Below are 22,683 nucleotides of genomic sequence, written 5' to 3' on the forward strand. Positions count from 1 at the left end.
AAAGTTCACTCAAATTAGCAAGACATTTCCTCCCTATCACTTGCCTTATCCCGGGCAGCCTCGGTTGGGGATTTTAGATGATTCCGGGGTAGATAACCAGGTCTTTAGAGCTGGTCGTACTGAAGTTGTTTTGGAGAATGTTCGATATTTCGGTCCGGTTCTATTGCTATGTCTGATCCTGACGGTCGGCTGGTTCTGCGGTTCGGGTGTGTTTGTAACGGAATTGGACGTCGTCCTACCGTGTAGCGGGTCTGGACTATAACTGATTTAATGAAACGTTGACGATAAAAATCCAATAAAAATATCGGTTGGTTAGAAGAGTGCGGCACACCAAAAAATATGTACAGCCAGCCAAAGCTAAAGATTAGCAATCATATTGAATAATCATCATCTGAGCAAGTGGATACCTCTTTGAGTATCATTCTCATGACGTTACTATCCCAGTAGATCCTTCTTCTTTCGTAACATTTTCCTGGAGCTTTTCCCGTCTAATACATCAATTGGGACTCCCTTGAGTCGAATCATAGTTATAAGAAGTAACATTCCGGATAAATGGGCGGCCCGGTACTAGAGGCGATAACCGAACCGATCTACATACGGCAGGAACGTGGTTCAAATCACATCTGGGACCGTTCCTCAATAGTGAGGACTGACTATCCCCAACTAGGTGATATCATTAAGTCTGGTAAGCCAGAAATGACAGGTATCACCTAAGAGCTCGTTAGGCCAAAGAGTGACAGATACCGGCACAGAAAGGCAGCAGTCGTCTTAGATATAAGAGAGAGCTCCTCCAAAAATGATTCTCGGTATCTCATTGGAGTTTGAAATTTTTGGACAGAATCCTTGTGTTGGTAACTTTGAACCTGCTTTAGCTTGAGCTTGTCGCGCTGACATGGAACGGCTCCCCCCTTGGGTGACGTCTCTACTAGTGATTACTTATGCGACTCTTTCGAAGGATGGACCAGGAATTGAGTTCATACTTATGGAAATCGTGTTCGTCCTTATGGCAATCGCTCCGAGTCGCTTGCGGACTGCTCCGACTCGATAGGTTCGTGTGGACCAACCCATCAATAGTCTCAACCCGTATCAATATCTCATAAAAATTTCACCAGATTTTAAGATTTCCAAAAATTCAAAAGCTATGATCGTGTCCTATGGCGCGGCAATCAAAGGTTAATGGGTACTTCGTCCTACAGTTCGCACATTGTTCTGAAACCAATCTAATATCCTGTCTCTCCATCCCCACAGATGACGGCTGAAAATGGTTACATCTGGTTCCTACCTATCTGGCTGTCGAACGTGTGGAACCTTAGCTCGGAAACGCACGGAACCGGTAGCAACGATAACAGCACCATACCTCCACAACAACAAACTTCGCACACACGCGGCTGCAGCAACAGTGAGCTGCTGCGTGCTATGAACGGCCACTTTTCCCTTTCGCATGCACCTTACGCGGACGATAACAGTCGCTTGGACGTCGACGGTACGACAGTAGCTGAGTGGAAGCATCGCTACGTCCAGAATCTTTCGTACGAAGGCTACGCCGCTTCAGACTACGCCGGTTACGCGTACGATGCTGTGTGGGTGTATGCGCTCGCTTTCGATCGACTCCTGCGCGAAGATCCATCGTACTTTAGTGATCTGCACTCTGAAGCGACCACCAACCGACTAATCCAGCTGATTCATGAGACCGATTTTCAGGGCGTATCCGGTAGGATCCGGTTCAACGAAGCTGGCTCGCGGTACACGATCATCAACGTGCTGCAGTTCGTCAATGGGACGGCCAACATTGTCGGCCACTTTACGCCCAACATATCCGCCGATTACAAACTGATCGGAGGTGATCTGAAACTGAACGAGTCCGCCATCGTGTGGATGACGCGGGATGGCCGTGCCCCGGATGATGGTGCGCTGGTCTGTGCGTTTGAAAGCATCGTGCGCATCTTCGGCATCGACTGTGATGATGTTACGCTGATCGTCATCACCATGGTTTCGATCATTAGCATCCTGATCCTATCGGTAGCGTCGTTCCTGTTCTGGAAGGAACGGTACGATCGCAAAATGAAAACGTCCGCCAAGTACCTGCAAAAGCTCGGCATTGATCTGCTGTCACCGTCGGCCATACCGTTCAACACGCTCGACAAGTGGGAAATACCGAAGGATCGTGTCGTGATCAATCGACGGTTGGGCGAAGGTGCGTTCGGTACGGTGTACGGTGGTGAGGCACAGATCGAAGACGAGGGCTGGACAGCCGTGGCCGTGAAGACGCTTAAGGTGGGCTCCACCACGGAGGATAAGGTAGATTTCCTGTCCGAGGCTGAGGCGATGAAGCGATTCGACCACAACAATATCGTTCGGTTGCTGGGCGTTTGTCTCCAGTCGGAACCGGTCTATACCATTATGGAGTTTATGCTGTACGGTGATCTGAAAACGTATCTGCTAGCTCGAAGACATTTGGTGAACAGTAAACAGTCGGAAGACTCGGACATCTCCAACAAACGGCTCACGATGATGGCGCTCGATGTGTCGCGAGCACTGTCGTATCTGGCAGAACAGAAGTACGTCCATCGGGATGTGGCCTGCCGCAACTGCATGGTCAACGCACAGCGTGTGGTAAAGCTGGGTGATTTCGGCATGGCACGGCCAACGTTCGAGAACGACTACTATCGATTCAACCGGAAGGGAATGTTGCCGGTCCGGTGGATGGCACCGGAATCGTTAGCGCTGGGTTTCTTCACACCGGCCTCGGATGTGTGGTCGTACGGGGTGCTGCTGTACGAGATCATCACGTTCGGTTCGTTCCCGTTCCAGGGACTCACAAACAATCAAGTGCTGGAACATTTGAAGAATGGCAATACGCTCACCATTCCTGTCGGTGTGAAGCCACAGCTAGAGGGTCTCATGAAGGCGTGCTGGAATCAGGACTACAAGAAGCGTCCCTCCGCCTCGGAGGTGTCCGAATTCATCTCGAACTATCCGCGGCTGCTAAACCCCTGTCTGGATGTGCCACTCGCATCAGTCGAGATGGTGGACACGGACAGTGATCAGTTTGAGCTGTTACCTGGACTGCGCAAGTACAAGGACGATTCTCAACCGACAGCTGATCTGCTGGTCGGTACGCAACCGATGAATGATCTTAACAATGGTTACAATAACGTGAGCATCATGTCAACTGGTGGCGCCCAGCGTAATAACCAACGGCGTGCGATCAATCTGAACGATCTGAATGTAGCGACAGACTTCACTACGGTCAATCCGTTGCCGCCGTTGGATGACTACGAGGAGGATCCATCCACGAGACAACCGCTCGGCGGACCGGCGCAACAGAGGCAAACCACTTCGGCGAACCATCTGAACGTGTACAATCCGATCGAGCCACTGTTGCAGCGTGACACCGAGGTTACCAAGAGCAACAACAGCCTACTCCGGTACGTGCCTATGTTTGGGTTTGGCAAAAGCAAAACGGTTACGATCGGTGGTACGACGATCGTGACGGGTAGTGCAGGCCGAACCGTACCGCCGACCACTGCCCTCCACTGTACTACCTCGCTAGGGGCGATGGGTGGTGGTAGTAATACCAACTCTCCCCAGTCGCCTACCGGCTCGGTGCTCGGCATGAGCGGTGGAACCATGATTGTAAACACACGTAGCACTAGCACGACGATTTTATAGCACACCGAACCTGCACCGGAGCGTCGTCGTCGGGCGCGACAGGATCAGCTGAATATCACGCAACCGGAAACGAACCAAGAGCTGAACGAACCCGGTTGCTCGACAAGAGCTGCTGGCGGGCCGAATTAAAGACAAAAGCAAACCACAAAAAAAAGAAACCAAAATTATCCTTTTTATAGCAAAAAACAAACCAGCTTTAAGCGTAGATCAAAAGAGAGACAGGAGGTTCCTATCAATCCACGGTGGGCGAGACAGAGAGAGAGAGACAGGAGAATAATAATTTTAAGCAAATGTAGAAAGTAAAAAGTCTAGCCGATCACATCGGTTACCGATCACTGCGCAATATGCATTATCTGCCAACGTGGGAATTAACAATGCTCGGTGAAGCATTATCGCATACAGTTTTTAGTAGCAGCAGCCAATACTAGTGAAGGGTAGTAGCAGTAGTAGTAATCCAACGACAACCGAACAGAAGGTGTACAATAATGATTGGATGGCAGGGCAACACCCAAACCAAGCGAGCATAATCTCAACAGTACAAACTAACCTTATACCGTCCAGGGATGTGAACAGTCAAAGAAAGCAAACGCAAAATTGGAGAAACCGGAGCGCAGATCTTGGCAAGATGGAAGAACATATTTAACAACATAAACCCCGCTAACAAACCATGATGATTACCGTGTTTAAGGCTATAAATTGGATTAAGTAACTCCCGCATAAATTGGATTAAGTAACAGACGCGGGACAGAGAGTGTGCGTGCGTACGTAGGGGTAGAAAGAGTTAGTTCTGCTAACAAAAAACACACACACACAGAGGGATAATAGTGAAATTATTAACACTTTATGGTGTAAGGGAAAAGCTTCCATAATTTTCCCCCCTTACCATGGGTGGTTAAATAGTGTTTAAGACAGAACAACACTTCTTCGGGTGTCCATTTTTAATCGGCTGAAAGAGGAGAGATGTCAGGGATGGCTAGCATTATGATAATCAAAATGGGAAAAAAGAACATCATTATCTGACTAGCTTCTAATTAGGGAGAGAGATAGATAGAGCAAGAGTTTGTGCGTGTGTGAGAAAGACAAATAGAAGTTTTTGTTGAATACTTTTACACGATACGAATCTTTCGCAACGAACCGCTCAAAATCCACCTGACTTCTGTATCAGACGCTATACAGGGTTTCGATTCATATGATAGAACTTTCGAATCTCTTAAGTAAATGTTTCAAATGAATTGTGAAATATTGCATTTCGGCTGTGGAACTTTGCAATAATATAATGGAATCATGCAGTTAAGAGAAAGGTGACTGTGGAATTTTGCTATTAGCTGTACATTCTTCTGCTTCTTTCTTGGCCTAACGGCCTCTTAGATCTTGCCTCCCAGTAAATGATATGTTGGACTCCATAATATGATTGCAAAGTTCCACAATGGGTTTATAATACTCCACCTTCCATTTGAAACATTCCCATAAATTTTTAAACCGAAAGCCTGTACCGCCGTAATCTGCCGATTCAATCCTCAAATTCGCCATTCCGTCGAATGTATCTACGTCACAACTTCATCACAACTTCAGCAAACCAGATCCTGTGGACGGCCTAAAAGGACATTACAGATGGTAGTCCGGTGTCATTCGCAAGACATCACCAGCCCAGCAGTGGAGTCAATAGTGCGATCATCGTATAGCCCATAGAACTTGTTTGACCTTCGCCATTGTCCTTCACTCCACAAACGAGACCAAGAGTCCTTCTTCTGGACGTCTTTTGGACAGATCCTATATCTCATAGGTATTTTCCGCAGCGAATGGTCCTAAGGCTATAATATGACCGGTTGCCACAGTTATTTCCACGCTGTCACCTCCCCAAAGTCTTGTGGCGCTTACTCGATTCTTTAGCTCTGAGCACGGTCTTTAATATCAAAGAAGAGGCAAGATAAGGCTTGTAGCTGATGCTCTGTCATCTACTACTCCAGGATGCCGTACCGAAATTCTTCAAGCAAACAGTTGCCAGAACTCTAATTCAGTGTGTGAAAGGTTCTTTGCAAAAGATTCGCTTCCTGTAAACGTCCTGCAGTCCTGTTGCGTTATTAAATTAGTAAAACATGTTTTCTTTACTAGTAAGAGATGGGACACGCTACGTACACGTAAACCACTAGTACTAGAGGATAACAATTCTAAAGCAAATGCTAATAATTATAGCCAAATTTTTCTACCACTCAACTAACTACATAATCGAGCGATAGAGAGAAAGGAAAGGATTACAAAAAAAAAAGCTACCACCACCAATGTAGTGATTACAAATATCGAATACATTTCTAGTAACATTTTACGTTAGGGGTATAAAACACACATACCGACATGAAGCTGGGTTTTTGGCTTTCTCTCAACTCCCTTTTCAAATTCTAGACAAATTTTAAAAGTTTCATTTAAAAAAATGGAAGGGATGATAGCGGGAGAGCGAGAGAGAGGGAGATTGTGATTGTAAAATTTATTCATCATTTAGGTAATGTACCAACTCTTACCAACCAAGGGTCAAACCATGAGGCAAATAATATTGATTAGCAAAGGGTACCCGTCGTGAGTTTGGGGCCCTAAACCCCCCCAAAAGCAAGCAAGACTCACGCAGAGACGTGTGAAGCGATGAACCAAAGGCGTATGTAGAATAGAACACGGAAGGTGTAAAAAATGTACCGATATATCCACAGCGATAGAGAGCGGATGAATCAGTCCAAAGTACCTATTGTTTAGCGATAATATTCTCCCAAGCAAAATGCGTAGCGTTAAAAAAACCGTCAGAGGTAGAATTTTCGGTTTAAAATTAGTTACTTTTCCCTGCCAGTGTGTAAAAAGCAAGCAAACAAAATCAACTGCCAACAAATAGTTACAAACAACTACACTGTCCATAGCGCTGCCAAAAATGATTTACAACACATTTATGTTTAGGCCAATGTCTGCTTCAGGAATTCAAAACTACACACAAAAACATTTACTCTACAAAAAAAAACAGGATCGAGAATCGAGGATCAGGGACACACTCTGGAACCGTTTCGACCGGATGCTAACCGGCCAAAACCTGATAAGACTGATTAGTTTGTAAGTGAAGTTCGGTTGGTGACAGTGGCGTGCCGGGAAGGCATCCTGGCCTCGATAGCGTTTCTAGACAATGTGGTCGATCCCCAACCCATCCACCGCGTGGATGTGAAACGTGTGAAAATATGGAAAAAGATTGTTTGGTTTTTTAGCTAGCGCAAATTTACCCAGTTTTAGCAGAACGCAATATACCGTGAGGCGGACGGTAGTAGAACGGAATACGGAACCCCACTAGAACCCATACACTAGGGTCACATTTAATCCTGCTAGAACATTATACATACAACCCCATACGTACACACCTACATACATGTACGGTACGCATATATACAGATATGAATAAAGCAAAAAACAAGAGGATTTCTACTACATTGATTGATTGCTTGTTGAGCTACTTACCAAACATCCGATATTGTGTGTTATAAGGCTTGGACGACTCTTGATCCACGTATCGAAGCTGCAACAGAACGCTGCTCTTTCATGCCAATCCAGCTCGTGCAGAAAGGATTGGTGAAGGATTGTTGGACCATGTTGAAGCCAGATTTCTCGTTCCGCACATATTTCGGGAAGAATTTTGTCCATTTTAAGCCGGTTTCGACTGCTACAGTTAATCTACACTCCGGTATGTCTTTCTCCGTAAGTAGTCTCTCGTGCTTTGTGACTTCCGGATAATCGTTCAGTGTTTCTCTCTGGCCAGCACCTATCTACCGCAGATGATACGAATTCTGACGTTAACGGGTGGTTTCGGTCTGCCACTCTGAATACCGCTAGTCTGGCATGATTGCGATCATTATATTGGTAATCCGTAATGCCTAATTACACCCTCTTCTCAATGCCAACTTCGATGCTGCGTGGGGAAGAGCTGAATCACCAGATACTTCGCGATGTTCGTCGAGATGCTTGTGTGACTTTCCGCCCCTAGTTATGCTCGGGAATGCGCTCGTTGTAATCCAACCCCTGCCATCCACTGTTCAATCTTCAAAGCTTCTCAAGATTCTTCGATGCAGTTGAGCTGATCAGTTTTTCCCAGTAATGGGCTGGTGGAAGATGGAGTAAGGCCTGCAGATACATGACACAGAGTTGCCACAACTCCTTCGTCAGCCTTGTAGTAAAACTTTCGTCCCGGTATATGATTATTCTGTAGTATTGCTTGAGGTCCACTATCGCAAATGTCCTTTTAAATGGTAACAGCTCTGCAAGAATTCTGGATTTGCTGGACGAATGTATGAGCACCTGTTGAAAGAAACGTCTAATTACGTTGCACGAAATTCACAAACTGATCCACTTGTCGTCTTCTTGCACTTACCACACCTGATTGCCGAAGGTTGCTTTGATGCCTAGTGTGAGTTACAGTAAGAGTCCTCAAGGTGGCTTCATCGTCGTCCAAAGGCCTCTTAGTCCCATAGCAACTCTCCACCATGAGTACTTCGATCAAAGCAGCTTTGCGATATTTTCTCATCGATGCCATACCACACAACATAAGGACCGCCCAACAACCCATCTATTTACTAATAATGTTTTATTCTTTACAATTCCAATAAACATAATTATTTGTTGCTCATTGTGTTGTGTTCTGCCTTCCTCTGTCTTTTTATCCTTTTTTTTTATTCTGCTGTTGCAAAATAATGTACTCTCCTCTCTCTCTCTCTCTTATTCGCGCTGCTGTGTAGTAGTAACAGTAAGAAAAGGGAGGATTGCAGGGAGTTTCCTTGTTAAATCGTAATAAAAACTTCTAATATTGTGTCTGTAATTTTTGCGTGCCCTTAGGCCCAAACACACACACACACGGCTAGGTGTAGCGTGAGTTTGCTTCAGGTTGTACAGAGTCAAGGAATGTGTGTCTATGTCGTTTGATGCTTCCTAAAGTGCCCCAAAAGCGAACTATTTGCGATTGGAGGGAAACGGGCCGGGAACGAGGATATCAACAGCAATGAGAAAATCACATTTTGTGCATCGTATGAAGGGTGTAGAAAATGGCGCATCGATCTGTCTGTGTGTGGAAGTGAGGTGTGGAGGTGTGATAGGACGGGGAGAACGCGGCACTATCGTTATTGTTAAAAGATCCAACCGAACTTTTTTTTTCAAATAGAGTACAAAAACCATAAGAAATAGAAATACTGACAAACACCATCCAAAGTGCTTGTGTAGACACACAAATGTAAGAAAATCGAATACAACACAAACATAAAACCCGCATTAGCCAGTAATGTTAGTCACACACAACGTTAGTATCGCTATTTGGTGCGCCTAAGATGGATTTTAGAATTGAAACTCTACAATAAGGTCGTCATTATTAGAGGGAAAACCAAAAACTCCTTCAGAAGGTAAGATATTATTTCGAGCGGGTTTTAAAAGACCTTTCACACAATCGCGCTCCGGTGGATTTGGTAGATAAAAGTGGGAAAACATGACATGATAGAGTAAAGCTATATTGTTTGATGTTCTAACGCATTATTACTGTGCTCATCATGAGATGGTTCTTATTTCTTTCCGTCCTGCTGCGCCGACTATCTTAAACAACACTCAATACTTTTGAATTATCATAAAAACTCGCATCGCGTCCGCTTTTCCGCACCGCACCGACGACCGAAACCAGTAGCTTAATACTTGTATTAATTCATGCCATTCACTTCATAAAGCCTAAAACAAAAACGAAAAAAAACCCCAGCTAGGAACATCACGTCTGCGTCCTCGGTACTCCGGAACAATCCACCCGTCATTGCCTACCATTCTCTGCACATTTCCAATACACCGCGTCCTGCCTGCTACTGCCACCGCTTTTCTATTCGTTCAGCTCTTCGAGGTTGGCGATGTCGATGAGCGAGATGTGGTTTCCGCCAAACTCGGCAAATTTGGCGCGCTCCTGAATATCCGTGGAACGCTTGTACACTGAAACGGGACGAATAAAAACAAATAAAATAATGTGAAACACTGAAACAGGTGAGCTTATTCCGATTCAATCTGTGCGCCTCATTACCTCCACTGACAATCTTCTCCAGCTGGTAGATCTTCATGTCGACGCACTCCTTCGTGACGCGGGGCGAAACATCCGTGAAATCGGTCAGCTCCGGCAGCACGACACGCATCGTCTTCTTCAGCACGCTCGTATCGATGTTGTAGTAGCCCAGCTGCATCTTCATCACCAGATCGCGCAACGACTGGGGTGGCAGGACCGTTTCACGATCGAGCGGCATGATGAAGCAACGCCGGGCCGCAGTGTCGATGATGCCGGACTGGTTGAAGGTAAAGTCGTGCAGGAAGCGAGCCGGACGCTGGCCCCGGAACACCGGCACATCGATCTTCGAGTAGTTCTCCTCGTCCGACAATCCCAGCTCGAACTCTTCGCGGAAGAAGTCATCGTTGTTGTCGTTACCGTTGCTGCCGTTCTCGTTCGACTGTGAATCGTCCGAGAGGGCCGCCTGCTCCTGGTTGAGCGATTTCGGCATCTGGAACATGTTGAACTGGCGCAGAATCTCCATGTCACGGTCGGCATTCATCGAGCGGTACAGCGATTCGAAGTTGCTGGCATCGTACGGGATCTTGCAGAAACCGTGGTAGCGCATGTGGTTGCGGGCCTGCGCGTACTGACGGTAGTAGAACAGACCGCCGATCGTACCGATGGAAAAGCCGAGCAGTGCCACCAGCAGCAGGATGGCTGCCGTTGCCGGCTTCAGCTGACGGCCGCGGCGCAGAAGAATGATGTTCGATGCGGTCGAGTTGTTGCCATCTTCCTGCAAGTTGGAAAGGAGACATATCCATTAGTTAGGATGAACAACAGGACCTACAATAAAGAATCTTTCCAAAATCGCTTGTTTCTATATTTCTACTATCGGGAATGACAACTTCAGTAGAACTAGAGCGGCATTTTAATAAGCATCACTCCATCTCAATTTGGGCCTACCACGCCTCCTCTGTCCGTGTGGACGGCCTAAAAGGACTTTGCGGGCTGGTGTCATTCTCATGACGTGACCAGCCCACTGGACCCTGGCGAGTTTAATTCGCTGCACGATGGTGAGATCATCGTACAGCCCGAAGAGCTCGTCATTGTAGCGGCTCCGCCATTGCCCTTCCACACATACGGGGCCAAAAATCCTTCTGAGCATCTTCCTCTCGAACGCGGCTAAGAGAACTTCGTCAGTTTTGGACAGAGTCCATGTCTCAGAGGCGTATGTGAGAGCTGGGACTATAAATGTTCTGGTACTGTCCCAGTTTCGTCCATCGCGACAGGTATTTAGAGTGGAGAAGTTTCCTCAAGCTGTAGTATGATCGGTTGGCAGCCAGCACCCGTGCGCGTAACTCAACATCAATGTTGTTGTCGGTGCTGACTTTTGACCCCAGATAGGTGAAGTTTTGGACGACTTCGAAGGTGCAGTCACCCGTCTGTACATCAGCCCTGCGTAAATCAGTGTTCGTTAGCAGGGCCGCTGGTGGTGCCACCATCGTTTTGGTTTTTGCCTCGTTATTCTCCATCCCGAGGTTCTGTGCCGCACGCTCGATCCTTTGATAAGCTTCTGCTACATAGTAGAGCCTCAAACCAATGATGTCTATGTCATCAGCGTTTGCCAGGATCTGGATTGACTTATAGAAGGTGGTCCCCGAAGTTTCCACCTCCGAGTCGCGGATGGCTCTCTTTAGCGCCAGGTTGAAAAAGAGACAGGCAAGCCCATCTCCCTGGCGCAGGCCCTTGGTGGTAACAAAGGGCCCTGAGAGTTTTCCATCCACCTTCACCTGGCATGTGATGTTGGCCATTGACATTCTTACAAGCCTGGTAAGCTTGGCCGGGATTCCAAAAGAGCTCATTGCGTCGTACAGTTTTACCCTGGCTATGCTGTCATATGCGGCTTTAAAATCAATGAAGAGATGGTAGGAGTGGAGCTGCTGCTCCGCCATCTTTTCCAAGATTTGCCGCATCGTGAAGATCTGGTCAGTGGTTGATTTTCCGTTTCGGAATCCTCTTTGATAGTTTCCGACTATCTCTTCGACGAATGGGATAAGTCGATCTTGTAAGATTAGGAAGAAAATTTTGTAGGCGGTATTCAACACCGTAATACCCCTTAAATTGCTGCACTCTAGCCTATCTCACTTCTTGTATATGGGATAGATGATACCAAGATTCTAATCACACGGCATCAATTCGCCAGATCGAACTGACCAGATCCCCATCCTTATTCCGCCAGCAGGTCACGTTAGATCTAAAGTTATTTCGGCGACCTGCTATCTCCTGGTAAAACATTCTTCCTGGTCCTTAACGCACTCTGATTTCTTGAAGTTCCCGCACCCCACCAATGGTCCCACCAATAACATTTATGCCGAGAATATTCGATATTCCTGTTGCCATAAGCGCATCAGATTTTCTCGTTGGAAACAGAAAATCATTTTTCATACTCAATCGAAAGTAATTTTACGAAGCCACTGATTTAGTTGATAAATGCTAAAGCCTATTGTAGGATATTTTAAAGCGCCTTATATCGAACAACACTTTTCAGCACCTAGAGTCATTCGTACTTTAACGACGGAAGCGTTGCTGTGCAGCTAACGTTTCGAATGGCACGTTCCGCACACAAACTGATCCTAATTAGGAATGCTTCACCTGTTGCCATTTATCGTAGCACAACCATCACTAAACATACAACTCTTTAGCCCTTTAGATTGAAACTTGAATTAACAAATGCACGGCTGTTAATCACTGATGTTACGACAAACAGTAACACGGTATGACTACACCACCAGCTTAATCCGGGCTGTTTAAATCCAGTGGCTTCTTGCCATAACACCCTCGCATAGTGTGATGATCTAATGCCCTAGACTCATAGGAAATATGTCCAACAATCCGTGCTTTACCCACCAGATGCTCGTTTGCTTTTCAGCACAATTTGGAGCTTGCATTTCGGAACAAATAATCGATGCTTAATGGGTTCAAGCTTCATTTGAGACCGAAGAACGAACGCTGATGCACTTTAATATGCATAAGTAAATAGATGTGCCAAACATTTGCTTACGATTTTTTCGAAAGTGCTTGATGAAGCGAAATAAAAATTCAATCAAAACCCAAAGAACGCTTTTAAAGATCCGCAAGATATACAGTCCCATCCCACGCCACTCATGGAAGGATGGGAAAACGTTCTTATGTCACATCGGCCATCGTTTGCTTAATCAGTGCACAGCCATCACCATCATCCCACCTGTAAGCCAATGAACTGACGACCCAGGCGGAACCGGTGTGAGATATGCTGTCCGAAAGAGAGCACGGAAATATGCAGAAGGCGCCTACTCCGTCTGGCTGCTTCCTCCCTCTCTAAGGAGCTTGCTCCGGCCTGAACTTGATCTTGACAGGTTTCCCAAATTAAGCACTATCAACATCTTCCTCTTTCTTCTGACCAGCGTGTGTGTTGTGGTCAGTTAGCGTTTATTAATACGCAATCCAATCGAGGAAGCAGCCATCGAATGATGATGCTTCGTAAAAGCTACTTCTTCGAATTATGCGCACACTACGCAACAATCTACGCACCCACGAACTGTTTACCCATTTGGATTGGTGCTTTAAGCCAAAAATCCGCACAGCACGGCCAGCGTGGTCCGTGTAAGCTCGCAAACCGTCTCCCAAAAAAAGCATGACACTTTCAACCGACGGGATGGGGCTTAGATGTTGTTGCTGTCGATATAGTTTCTTGGTTGACAATGTTGGCGGTTGGACAGACAGATGACCAGCGCTGTGTCGAGTGTCGCACCGATGCCCCTAATTCAAATCACGGACGCCGATGACGGTCCTCCCCCTTTATATGGTAAGGCCAACACCGACCGGTTGGCGTGGGATGACGGATTCCAAACACCTCGGTTCGGCTTGCGAATCTTCTTCGCTGATGTTGGAGGACCTGACGGACAGTGAGGGGATGGGCTACACCACTTTCCTGGACGAAGTGCCAACCGCGAAGACAACACCCAACCATTCAATAAAACCAACGCCATCAAACGGGTGTGCGATTAGTTGGTCAAAGGTTGTGAACGAGTTTGTATCGGTGGCTGTCGGGTGCGTTAATTGGTGCTATTCCACCGGAACGGTTTATTTTTTAAGATAAATTTGCCTATTTATCTGCTAAAAAATAAAGTGTTAAAATACCCGAGAGTTTAGTGGTCAAGTTTAGTGACAAATTGGTAATGATGTGAAGCAAGCTAAATTGAATTCTGTGAGAAGTAATAAAATCGATCAACGCTTCGTCCTCAATGTGGTGACCTACGGGTAGAGAGGAAAAGCGGAATTTGACGCAAACTGTAGTGTCGTTAAAAATAGGATCATCAATAACTAATCATGTTAAGGGGCGTGATGATAATCGATTCGAGCAGCGGTCATAAAGTGTTGCTTCATGTGCTTTGCTTCGCGTGTGTGTTCCTCTTGGTCCTGCCGCTCGTCGCCGGTGAATCTTTCGATGGGTACGTCTACCCGACACCGACCCCAACGCCTTCGTTCGATGGGTACGATTACACCAAGCCAAGCTGTCCACTGTTGGAGCAACCGGTGCCTTCCTGTACGGCTTCCGCCACGATCCTTACCGTACCGGTGAGGGTAAATGTCACCGAAACGATCGTCACATTCATTAAGCAACCGACAACCGTGACAACCACGGTGATAGTACCGACAACCTCCACCGAGATACATCGAGCGATCGAAACCCAGACCAACTACCACACGACTACACACACCGACAGGATCACGTTGCCCCCGGTAACGAAGACTTCCTCCGTAACCAGTACGGTCGCTCGTATCGAAACGGTTACGAGTCCTGTCGTGCGAGTAGAGTACGTTACCGAACGCTACCCGGTGGTGGAATATCGAACGGATACGATCACTAAAACATCCACCTGCACCGTGACGGAGCTGTTCCCTACCACCTATTACAGTACGTACATCTCAACGAGCTATGCTCCACCCGTAACAGATGTCATTTATCAAACGGAAACATCTTACCGTACGCTCACGTCCACGCAACTGAGCACACAGTATCGGACGCAAACTGAAACATCCGCTACATATCTGACACGCACGGAAACGATCCGAGCGACGCGTACCCTCACCGAAACGACCACCGTCACAGCATCCTGTGGACCTCCGCCGTTAAACAACGAGTACCTTCCAATACCAGCCCCAGGCAACGACTACTTGCCACCGTCCTCTTTCCGTTCGCAACAGCAGCAACCGGCAGAACAACGCCTACGGGGCAATTTCGTTCTTCCGGACGATCTTTTACCCCCGAAAACGTCACCAGCAGTAGCGGCAGCAGCAGCAGCAGCAGCAATCCGGGATACGGTTTCGGTAACAGTGACGAAAACGTTGGATCCGGTTACACTCACCAAGGAGCACACCGTTACCAAGGTTACCGCTGAAGCAAAGTCAACTGCAGCAGGAGCAGCCGCCGTTCGTACCAAATCAGTGATAGCCTTCGATCAGCGCGTTACGAAGCTCGTCACCGTAACGCCTACATTGACGAGCTACATCTACATGGATACGGTCACCGTTACCTCGGCGAAACCTGCTGCTGCCGCATCGCTAAAAGCAGGTTAAGCATCGTAACAGCGGATGCTGATGAGATATAAATCAGGAAAGAAAATAACCCAAACCACCCCTCTCTTCCGAAGAATCGTGACGATGTGTGTTGCGCCACATTGCGTCATAGGATGGTGATGAAGGGAAAGAATACGAAAGACATAGAAACTCTCAGACCATCCTAGTTTTACTAATTGTGTCGCACATGAAGGACAAACACACACACGCATGGTGAGGGCGAACGGAAACGTAATGTGAAATATTAACCCCGAGTTCCACAGCAGATAGCTTGCTAGTCCACAAAAGGGAATTCGTGCCGTAAAGTACGCGAATGATATACGAAAATAAAAACTAATTAATGTACAATCTTCAAAGAGGCTTTTTGCACCCACTTTTCTTCCTTTTTTAGATCTCTTTAACCTCAGGGGGTGTCCTAGTCTTACAGTACATGTGCAAGGTAGCGTAAGATCAAGGCCACGGAATGGACCAACTGCTACAAAAAAAAGCTTCAGTTTTCATATTCCGATACGATATATCACAGATATACGAAGGTTTTCGTTTTCAAATAAATTCACAATCTGTTGAATGGACCGCTTCCAGATGCCCGATTTTTCGGCATTTCTCTGTAAGTTTTTTAAGTGTTTTTGATTAAATGATGCGACTTTTCGTTCTATGTTAAGCATTAATTGTCAGAAAGTGAATTTTTATCGTCAAGATAAGATAAGTTTATCAACAATAACTTATCCGTCCTTTGATCCCGCATCCTCATTATCCTTTCAATCCTAAGACATTCTCCTACATTCCTTTTTTGTTAGTCGTTGTGTTGTCTTTGTCTTAATTGTTCTTTGTAGTGCCACGGTGATCCGTTAACGGAGCAACAGTATCCGGGGGCAAAGTCGAAACCGTCGTAAGAAGGGAGGCAGACTTTTCTGCAATAGTGTTCTTCATCTCTGCCTAGCCTTGATAAAGCTAGTTCGGCATTGTTGGCGTTGGGTTCGGAGGTCGTCGGCGGGTCCTACAGAGCAGAGTGAGTAGCAGAGACCCTGCTGTTACGGAATGGAACTCGCCGATAGCTTCTGGTTTCGATGCTGGCTTGGTCGAGCTTGGGCTATCACTGCTGGGCGGTTTGAGGAACACTGTACAGAGGCAAATGTTTGTGCTGTCCAAATCGCTGTCTTTTTTTTGTTTGGTTGTTGTTCTAGATTCCAGATCCGATACACGGAAGGATGATCCGTTTACACACCACACTACCATCAACACAACACCGCCAGCAATAGACCCGGACCCAATCATTGATACAACTTCTATAATCGATCTGGATTTCCACACTGCAATCGCCACACATCCACAACCGAGCATGCCCGGGATAAGGCTAATTATCAGGGAGGAAATGCCTTGGTAATTTCTTTGTGAATTTTTCGTTTTTGACTTTTGTATTTCGTCAGCACATGCGGTGCTGACAATACGGCTTCAAGCCGTCATAATTAATAAATAAATATAAAATACATAAAAAATAACTTATCCTTCCAGGAAGTCCCAAATGAAGAGATCAAAGCTCAAGTGAAGGACTTTTCCCAAATCAATTGATTCAGACACATGGAAGGCAAAAAATATTGTCATACGAGCGACATGGCATGTTGTTCCATCTTTCTGGAGCCGATAGTCAGCCATGTCATGTTTGTTCATCTCATCTCTTGCCTACGTGACCAGTTATCGTTCTCTAATGGCAGATACTGTGACGCTTTCATCGTTCTTAAAGAATTTGATGAGCCTTCCTGCACAAACACCGTTTTAACAGTGTCCGAAGATCATATAAGAGTTATCAGTGCTCTTAAAGCTACAGTCTTGCATGCTAATGAACCTCCAAAAGGGTCAAATGTGCCTCAACGGTTATAATGGAACATGACGGATATGATGGATTAATTTTTCTAAAACATTAAAAGCATAACAATCTTCTAAATTAGTTGTGAAATTATTTAAAATTCTTCATGATCAATCACGCCGGCGTGACTTAATGCTACATCTATTGCATTGCATTGCACGCTTAGTGTATGTTCTACCTTAATTTTGGCTATCCATCCTGCGCCTTAAGCTTAGATAAGAACATGGTGACGAATATATCGCACCAAAATGTTCGATAAATGTAACTATTCCTCAAGGTTGGTTCATTAAAACTCCTCAGACCGCAGACTGATTCATTAGGCCACCACCACCCATCAGACATTACTGCTGTGCTTAACACGGTACTGGGTAAGACCTGTCCACTGATAAGCTGTTATGCGTGCCACCTCTTCGTGCCACAGACAGCGATTACAAACAGGCCTATCTCGTTCTTGGGACAAATTGCACCACTGTTGCCTCCGCTAAGGGCTTCATCTAATGACGTTAGATCACCGGTGGGAGCAACGGACGGTCGGTTGCTCTACCACTATCGCCGCTTTTGGTCTGTAAGGAATCAAGGAATGGATAAACGTTGACCACGGCGATACATTTGTCAATAAGTTCAACAAATACTTAACAAACGAAAAATTCAAAAAGGTTAAATCTACACCTTTACCAGCAACGCGTTGCTAGCAACACCCACCGGGTAACAATTACACCGCTAAAGTCACCGTCGCCGATGATGCATTCACCCCCATGGGAAGTAAATAACGGTGATAATACTTTTATCTTTAGAGCAGGAATAAAACATGCACTATTGCGACCCGCAAATGTACGTCGGAAAATGAAAGATAACGCGCGGCAACGTTCCGCTTTATCCTCAAAATAAATATCCACAATGAGTGGTGGGGTGATCAAAGCGAAAACCAAGCCGACTTCTGTGTACGGTTTAAGTTTTTCCCGCATTTTTTCAGATTTGCCGCAGATTTTCAAAACTTTCAAATTAGTAAAAAAAATCCATTTGTTTTACGTGAATTGTTTGGCTCTTTGTTTGGTTTAAATGTGCAACAGTGATAATACGCTTGAACGTGCATTAAGCTCCCAGAGCATACAGTAAGTGGGGGGGGGGGGGGGAGGGCTTCTTGTGCATGGTAATAACATTTTGATTTCCCACCTTTTTTCCTTTGCTTTTGTTTCTAAACACATCCACGCATCCCATAACGATTAGCAGAAGCTGCTTCAAGCCGTTCCAACTAAATCATCCGACGCTCACGCTATCACGATGATAAGCGCCATAGGAAGCGCCGGGAAAAACGAAACTCCCAAAAACAAAACTAAATCAAAAAAGGAAAATAATATTGAAAAAAAACACCCTCGCGAGGAACACGCAACCTTCAGGCCGGTGTGTAAGCCGCCGGTGCTGTGGCTTGGGGCGCGCTCTCGGCAGGGGAGCGCACTCTAGCAGGCTGAAAGCGATAATATCACGTCGCAATTGCGTCGTGGAAATGGAGAAGTTTTCAGTTACGCGCTCGTGCACCACCATCATGCGTGCCCAAACTCCAGACAGACTCATTTGCTCACTTTTCCTCAATTAATTTTCTTCTTCGAATTGCTTCACCGTATGTGTCTAAAACCCGAAAAGAAAACCTGAGCAATTGAGGTTTTTTTTTTTGTATCTCTAACACTCAGAATCAAAAGCTTTTGCTTTAAGGGTTGATTATTGTGGTGTTATCGATGTGTAGCAGATGACACATAGCTTGCTGTGTTTAAAAAAAAGGGACAGAAACTGGGCAAAGCTCAACCATTTTCATCAAATCGTTACCGTGGTTGCATATGCCCCTCCCTCACCATTCCTACAACCCTTTTGCATCGGGGGGGGGGGGGGGGGAGGCATGTAGCATGCCAACTTGGTTTGATAGCTTAGGAAAGTAACCAAAGCACCAGACAGCAATGGCGGAATGGATTATCTCGGGCGCATTTTTTTTTTTCTCCTGCCAGTCCAGGGTCAATGTTTGCTTTACGGATGCATCGACTGTGCTGATGTTGCGGAATGTTTACACGCTCGATTTCTCATCGGCTCATGATGAGGGTGTGTTTGTGTGTGTGTGGGTGTATATGATTGAGTAAAGAGGAAGAGGAATATGCTCGTGCGCAAAACACGGAAGAAAAGTGAGCGGTGGATCCGCTAGACGGCACACCGAAGAATGCCGAGCATTTTTCAATGCCAAATTCTTGTCCGAACAGGTGCCCGACACCTCCCAGATGGACGATATTTTCGAAGGGAAATGAATAATACAATCAAATGATTTCAGTTATACGACAATAACACGGTTACGTCTACTGGTCTCTGTTCTACTTACGGCCGGGGCGGTCGGTGTGGCGTTCGCGTCCGGAACTGGATGGACCAGCGGCAGGATGGACTTTTCGCCCTTCTTAGCTGACGATTTGGCGATGACAACCATTTTTGCGTTTTCCTTTTTTTCCCGAACGAATTTGCACCACCGAACAACACACGTACAAAAAAACTGCTATGCTACTCCACTCGTGGCTGCTGTGTGATGAACGTTTGTGTATGTGTGCGTTTTACGATGTATCTGAAAACTCTGGAAAAACTTGACCGCCGCCTTTTGTTGTGAAATTGTGTGTTCACCCCTTCCTCCTGCGAGAGAAGAACGTTTGGGAACGTGTTACAAGTTAGAATAGAATTTCACTAGACCGAACGCACACGCACAGAATACTGTCCGCAATGTTGTTGGCGAACGGTTTTGCTACCGATTTTTCTCTACACTACCCTGGCAACAACTGCTGCATTACCTTGGAAATGGAGTCGCTGGAATGTTTTTATCTCTGGCACAACTTTTCGCTGCTCGTGAAAGAAAGCGAATGAATAAAAAACTTGACGTCACAGCGCGAGCTGTCAGATACAGTCGAGTCCCGGTGTATTGGGTTGGGCAAAGGAAGTTGGATTATCCGTGCGCTTCGTTTTGAAATGACCGGTAAGACTGTTTTGTTGGTAATGCAATCGAGAGGAAAGCGTTGTGAAATATTATGAAAAAAGAACAGCAATCATTTGTTTGACTACATTATCTATGTTGTAAGTAAACAGCCAAAGCAAAATTTGACCATGAGTCAACTAAATATCACTAAAGAAGCAAAATTAGTTGATTCAGAAACACCACAGCGGCCGCCCAAACAGCCAAATTATCTTAAGCAGCCAACTTCAGCACGCTAAAGATCGCTGATCTAATACGTCTTTTGCAGTAGATAAGCAGCGTCATAGTTCCTCGTACTCTTAACCGGGCCTTAAGAAGCTTTCGTATATAGAGCTGATAAAGAAAGTGTTTATGTGCTATTTATTTTCATGCAAGGCATCTTTTTGGGGATTTCAATCTGCTGATTATCTTCCGAACTAGAATTGTCGGATATATCGACTGGAATATCGATTATCTCCCAGTCGTCTTCGTTCTCAAATATTTCACGCATAATTTAAGTACGTTCTATATAAAATTTTCCCGATTTTTTTACACACTTTCAACACATCTTTCCACACAATGTTTTTCTTACGACGCATGGCAGATAGCAATGTTCTATTAACATAATTCTGTAAACTTGAACTTGAACTTGAAGGGCCATCTTTCACTCTTAAAAAGGCATAAAGTTCCATGAAGTACCGCATGCTTCTTAATAAGCCGCATAGTTTGGATGAACGCTATACATGGTTTATAAATAAGCCTCATAGTTCCATCGAGTTCCAAGAGCAAGTAGAAATGCTTCATAGTTCGATCAAGTTCCACGGTCTTTTTAACTTGCCTCAAAGTTCGGCGCTGGTACGTTTTTTCTTTAAGCAGCCCTCAAGCAGCACGATAGTTCGATTTCATTATCTTTGGCTATTTGAGCGGGACCGTTAAGCAGCATTTAAACAGCGGTGAGCCAAGGGACACGCTAAAATGAATTAAATTGAAGCGAATGGGTGATTTTGTGTAAAATAAAACCAATCCAATTGCTTTCAAGCGTGAATTAGAGATAGATTTAATAACTAAGCAGGATGGAGTACATTCCAACCATCCCTTGTCACTTTATAAGAGAGAGCACCGCGTTAAGATAAATTCAAAACTTAATGTTGTGGTTTTGTAAAGACATTTATTTAACCAAGGTTGGAATTTGTCGAAAGCATGCAATAGGCAACGCCCATTTGCTTGAACTTCCCAATTTTCGATACTGACCCAATTTTGTACAAGTGAATCGCCCCAATTAAAAACAACCATAGATTCAGTACCACTTAGCTTCGAAATTTTAAGCCAAATTATACACCAATGCCACAACTTTCGCTCACTTCACGTGCAACCAATCGTTCATTAATTTGATTACAAAAAAAAACCAACCTTCCAATGGAATCGATTTAACTAATAACCACTAATTGGGTGTGCGTTTCATCCCGCGCGTACGCCACAACCCACGTTAGACATTGTCGCACACCGTAACGATTGCTTGATTGTCCTTGTTTTCGGCCGCCTCCTTGCTCGCCTGCTTCTCCTGCTCCGCCACATAATCCTCCCGGACCCGTTCGAGCGCCTTAATCAGATCCATCTCGTCGATGTCGGCATTTTGCATGCAGTCCAGCCGTTCGCCAAACTTGCGCGTCAGCTTCTTCCGGTGGTAGTCCGCCTCGATGTCCTGCTTGGTGCGGGGGATGCGGAAGCGGATGCAGCAGCACAGCATGATGATGACACCGAGCACCGATCCGCAGGAAAGGAACAGCAGATGCCACACGCGCATTCCGAAGCTCGTTTCCGTCTCGAGAATCGCTTCCGCTTCCTGCTCCACACTCATCTCGTCACCCATCATGGTTTTGTTGAAGGTTCCGAAAACTGCACCAATTATATAGTGTACACACACACACAGGTGGCTTATCCGAATGGGACAACAACTTGGAGTGTAAGATTAGACAAAGGCGCCTTCTTGTACGAGCATCGGCGGCCTTATCACACTATCCGTACAGGTTGCCGTAGCGAACACAACTGTGTTTCTGGTTTCGGAAACGAGCTTTCCCTATGCCGCGAATCCTTTGCCGTTTTACTGTGGCTGTGTGGACACGACACCCGAGTACGGGGGTGGCCCAGTCCTGTCTAGCCCACGACTTTGCTCATTTCATATCCTTTTCTCGCCCTCAATCAACAGGGTGTGTTCCTTGCACGAACACTTCGTCAGCGTGGTGTCGCCGGAATTAAGGAGTGGCCCACCTGCTGCTTGCTTTATTACAATCGCCTCCACAGTCGCCGCACCCTGCGCCTGTGTTCGTTCGGATGTGACCGACGCTACGCTGTCCATCTTAACATTTGCTTTTAGATCATCAGCACACGATAGGTTCAGCAGGAAGTGACACTCGCTCCCATGCGCCCGTTTTCCGTGGGGCGGCAATGATGTAAATGATATAGATGCGTTCGTTAACTGATGACTTCCGGTGGCAAAAGGTCGTACGTACAATCGGGGCGTTACAGTACTCGTGC

At 45.9% G+C, this 22,683-nt stretch overlaps 3 protein-coding genes across 13 annotated transcripts in view; 1 reads left to right on the forward strand and 2 right to left on the reverse strand.

The window, feature by feature from the left end:
- Positions 1-7,131, forward strand: part of LOC118514511 — a 62,443-nt gene extending 55,312 nt beyond the window's left edge. For 6 of the 7 annotated variants that reach the window (XM_036061458.1, XM_036061456.1, XM_036061453.1 and 3 more), the window contains one exon: positions 1,249-4,676. In XM_036061458.1, the coding sequence (XP_035917351.1) occupies positions 1,249-3,672 (2,424 nt within the window). In that variant the 3' untranslated portion in view covers positions 3,673-4,676. Of the gene's footprint in view, positions 1-1,248 lie in introns of all 7 variants that reach the window. The other variant, XM_036061452.1, reaches the window with a different exon arrangement.
- A 1,125-nt stretch (positions 7,132-8,256) lies between these two features.
- Positions 8,257-20,120, reverse strand: LOC118514562 (integral membrane protein 2A). 5 transcript variants are annotated; one of them, XR_004906669.1, is made up of 5 exons: positions 19,991-20,120; positions 19,537-19,835; positions 9,734-10,487; positions 9,484-9,645; positions 8,257-9,396 (listed from the first exon to the last, which is right to left on the reverse strand). XR_004906669.1 is itself a non-coding variant. In XM_036061558.1 (4 exons), the coding sequence occupies exons 2-4, from the start codon at positions 19,636-19,638 to the stop codon at positions 9,539-9,541; spliced, it is 963 nt and encodes a 320-aa protein (XP_035917451.1). In that variant the 5' UTR covers positions 19,639-19,835; positions 19,991-20,120; the 3' UTR covers positions 8,257-9,538. The 5 variants fall into 5 exon arrangements, 4 of the variants coding, with proteins under 4 accessions (XP_035917451.1, XP_035917454.1, XP_035917452.1 ...); XM_036061558.1 differs by having other exon boundaries at positions 8,257-9,645; XM_036061561.1 differs by having other exon boundaries at positions 8,257-9,645; positions 19,968-20,065.
- LOC118514582 (transmembrane inner ear expressed protein) lies at positions 19,733-22,594 on the reverse strand. Its single transcript, XM_036061585.1, has 2 exons — positions 19,991-22,594; positions 19,733-19,835 (listed from the first exon to the last, which is right to left on the reverse strand). The coding sequence occupies exon 1, from the start codon at positions 22,019-22,021 to the stop codon at positions 21,635-21,637; it is 387 nt and encodes a 128-aa protein (XP_035917478.1). The 5' UTR covers positions 22,022-22,594; the 3' UTR covers positions 19,733-19,835; positions 19,991-21,634.
- Between the last annotated feature and the right edge of the window lie 89 nt (positions 22,595-22,683).

The sequence above is a fragment of the Anopheles stephensi genome, chromosome 3, assembly GCF_013141755.1.
Source record: "Anopheles stephensi strain Indian chromosome 3, UCI_ANSTEP_V1.0, whole genome shotgun sequence".
Classification (NCBI taxonomy): Eukaryota; Metazoa; Arthropoda; class Insecta; order Diptera; family Culicidae; genus Anopheles; species Anopheles stephensi.